Raw genomic sequence first — 3,312 nt, forward strand, 5'->3', positions numbered from 1 at the left:
TATATATATATGAAATTCCTAAAGAGATTTTGGACTTGGCTAAAATCAGTATCAAGAAATTGGAAAGTAGCCACAAATCTCTGGCTGTTTTTCTGCCACCATAGAGTCAACGCCAAGTCTTTCTTGAGCTACTGCGCAAATTATGAATTTACTTTTTTTTAATGCATGTTTCTTGATAAATATGCCAAGTTTATGGCAATTGAGGCGTTTCAACTTAGAGAAGTGATTCACAGCAAGCAGCTACCTTTTATCGTTTTACCTTCTGTACACACTCAAGTCTATAATGTGATGAATGATGCATCAAAGCCAGATCAGCAACATAAAAAGCCAGACAAATAAAAAATGAGTCAAACAAAAACCACACGAAATGTCTTTGTTTTGCTTCAGTTTGAGAGTCAAAACTTCATAAAAATTTCCTGCTAAAAAGGTTACTATTTCTGACAGCACGCCATGTCTGCTATTCACACCTAGTGTAGACTTTAGACTGGTCTCCTGATAAAGAACTAGCTGTAGTTGCATATCTTCACTGCAGATAGTAGCAAAGCTACACACTATAACCGCTTTGATGTTAGCGTAAACAATGTGTCTTTAAATATAATCACTACAGGGCAAAAATAATTTTTAACTCTCTTGTGAAAATCAACTATTGATCACGCCTCGCATCTGTCTGTGGTTTCATTGATAAATATGCTTTAAAAAACATCTGAAGCAGAATGTGTGTTTGCTCTGACAGACGTTACATTTAGAGGAAAGATATTGGGCAGAATTAATTTTTTTTTTAACCAAAAGTTCATTTTAGTTTTCATATGAAAGATTTTTCTCAGTTTTCCCATATGTGAAATTCTGAAATAAGATTTTTTTTTTTTCCCCAAATGTATTTTCTAATCAGTCCTTCGTGACTTTTAGTTGTTTTTCGTTTCACTGATGCATTCGGGGGGAGATCATAACATTAGAGTGGTTTGTACTTTTGATTAAATTATGCAGATGAACATGAGTGCAAGGTAAGGAGACCATGCATGAATGGGAAACTTGGAAGTGGATAGATAACATAACTACAAATAAATATTTTATGTTCTGATGTCTTTTTATTGCAGAGAGTAAAACCTTCACTGACCATTGGAAATGACAGCTCTCACAGCAGATGTGTAACATAACTATGAAAACAATCACAGCTTAAGACAGGAAGACAACTGGCTTTAACTGTAATATTCAACATGGTGTCATTTAAATATGTGTTGCTTTTCTGTTGTACAAAAAAGTTACTGTTATGCATTTTTATGTCTAATTTTTGAGTAAATACTGTTACTTCTTACTGGCCCCATTCCCAACTGCAACCAGCACATTTTTAAAAGTTACTGGCAAACTGTGCTATTGAATAAACTGAGGGGGGAGGGGAGGGGATAGCTTAAAGCACACACATTTACAGTCACAGAATAAAAAGTGCCATTGTGTCAAGCCTGTCTGACTTACTATTACAGTACGTTCCAGTGTTTAGCATCTAGATTAGTGGTGATGACTGACATTTTCTCCATACCTCCATTGTTTAAGATTTACATTCAGAGAATCTGGATGAGAAGTCTCAACGAGTTCAGACAAAATCTGGTTTGTGCTCAAAACAACAGGTATATAGCAGGTATGGGCTAGCCACAAAGTAAAGCTTAGGCCTAAAATTTATTAAACTGCGAAAAAACAGGAGAATGACTAAGTAGGATGCAGTAATGTACAACAGTCCGAGGGTCTTTACAGTACACTTAAAATCCTAACCATGTTAACCTAGCCGCCCATGACATAAGGCTAACTCTCTGCTAACGCCTGTTAAAGTAACAGCAAAGTAACCCTAAAGCTAACTGAAAAGGCGCAAATACAGTGTGAGCGAGACTAAATGACCCGACAACGTTTTTGTTGAAGTTCCGCCTTGACATTAAGCTTTAATTCAGCTGTTAGGCGTGTAGGGAATTGTCATGCTAGCAGCTAGCCCGGCTGCTGCAGCTAACGGTGCCACCTAGCATTTCTGGTAAATCCGTCAGAGAAGCAGCCTTAATCTGTCACTCACGAGACCACAGCTTAACATTACGGCAATTTAAACATAAGGCTCGTTGCTAACAGGCTACAAGCTCCCAGCACTGGACCCTGCGTAATTAAGTTTGTGTTATTATTTTGGTGTTGTTATCTAACTAAACGTGTAGCGTGGTTGTGGGTAACCAGGGCAGCCTTTTAGCGCAAGCCGTTTCCATTAAGGAGCTAATTATTCCCTCCGCTGGTACAACTTGGAGGCTAACGCTAGCTTGCACTAGCAACGCCTAAAAAAGACCGGTGTCCCGTTATCCACGTCCTGATCCACCCTGCTCAAAGCTGCCTTTTCACGCTAAAGTGCCCTTAAATACCGACAACGACGTCTTTAAACGACTCACAGGTCTTTAGTTCATGCTAATATGTCAGTACAAAAATGGAAATATCCGGTTTAAAGATGGTAAAATATATATTTTTAAAAACACTTCAGACTCACTATTCCTTGATGAGCACCATCTTCGTCACCTGGGCTGCGGCTGCGCAGTAGACGATAACTTCTTACTGTGGCAGATCGTTGTGGTATATAATCAAACCACTCATCTGATCATAAAGATGAGATTTATAAAATTAATCTTATGTAAAAAATCTTAATTGAAAGTAAACTAGAGTTATTTTACTTGAAAATTAAACATGAATCTAAAACTTTAAATCGAAATGCACCAGAAAGAAAGTTTCAAATATCTTAAAGTCCATGTAAATTTGAAGTTGTTTCAATATTTAATTGTTAGATTTGGATATAAAATCAGACATGATTAGTGTACATCCTATAAGTCAAAATGAAAAATGTTCGCTATTTTGTATCATTTCAAGTGTCTAAACTGTCATCCGAATAGAATAAATATAATTGCTTTTGTCATTTAAGTATATTTGTCTGCAGTCTTGGGTTTGCCGCCTACATTCATTCTCTCTATGATGAAGATTATGGGAATCTATTCCATCATCAAAATTTATCTCCACACATTACAATTACATTTTGTATTTTACAATAGTCAAAATACAAATTCTATTTGAAAATATATGTAAATTGTAGGTACATCAAAATGAATTTTATCCAGTTGCAACTCCCTTTCTGAGATCTACTATGTACTTGTTACACATAAATTTTACTTCAAATATGTAAAATAGAAATGTGAAGCTAATGTCAATGCTCAAAGGTCTGAGATTTCACTGCTCAATAAGGCAGTATCTTCCTAATGTCTAAAATATAGGCAATAGCTATGACTAATCACTACCATATTTCTC

The 3,312-nt window shown here is 36.1% G+C and overlaps 1 protein-coding gene and 1 long non-coding RNA gene across 3 annotated transcripts in view; one reads left to right on the forward strand and one right to left on the reverse strand.

Annotated features, from left to right (window-relative positions):
- LOC107833729 (uncharacterized) overlaps nt 1-2,066 on the forward strand; it is a 19,105-nt gene extending 17,039 nt beyond the window's left edge. The window contains exon 3 of the long non-coding RNA XR_001659493.1: nt 2,057-2,066. This is a non-coding gene — a long non-coding RNA (uncharacterized LOC107833729). The remainder of the gene's footprint in view (nt 1-2,056) is intronic.
- pitpnb (phosphatidylinositol transfer protein, beta) overlaps nt 1-2,587 on the reverse strand; it is a 17,642-nt gene extending 15,055 nt beyond the window's left edge. For both annotated transcript variants that reach the window (XM_007577293.2, XM_007577294.2), the window contains exon 1: nt 2,507-2,587. In XM_007577293.2, coding sequence (XP_007577355.1) covers nt 2,507-2,526 — 20 coding nt within the window. In that variant the 5' untranslated portion in view covers nt 2,527-2,587. The remainder of the gene's footprint in view (nt 1-2,506) is intronic.
- Between the last annotated feature and the right edge of the window lie 725 nt (nt 2,588-3,312).

Source organism: Poecilia formosa, unplaced genomic scaffold, assembly GCF_000485575.1.
Source record: "Poecilia formosa unplaced genomic scaffold, Poecilia_formosa-5.1.2 Scaffold436, whole genome shotgun sequence".
Classification (NCBI taxonomy): Eukaryota; Metazoa; Chordata; class Actinopteri; order Cyprinodontiformes; family Poeciliidae; genus Poecilia; species Poecilia formosa.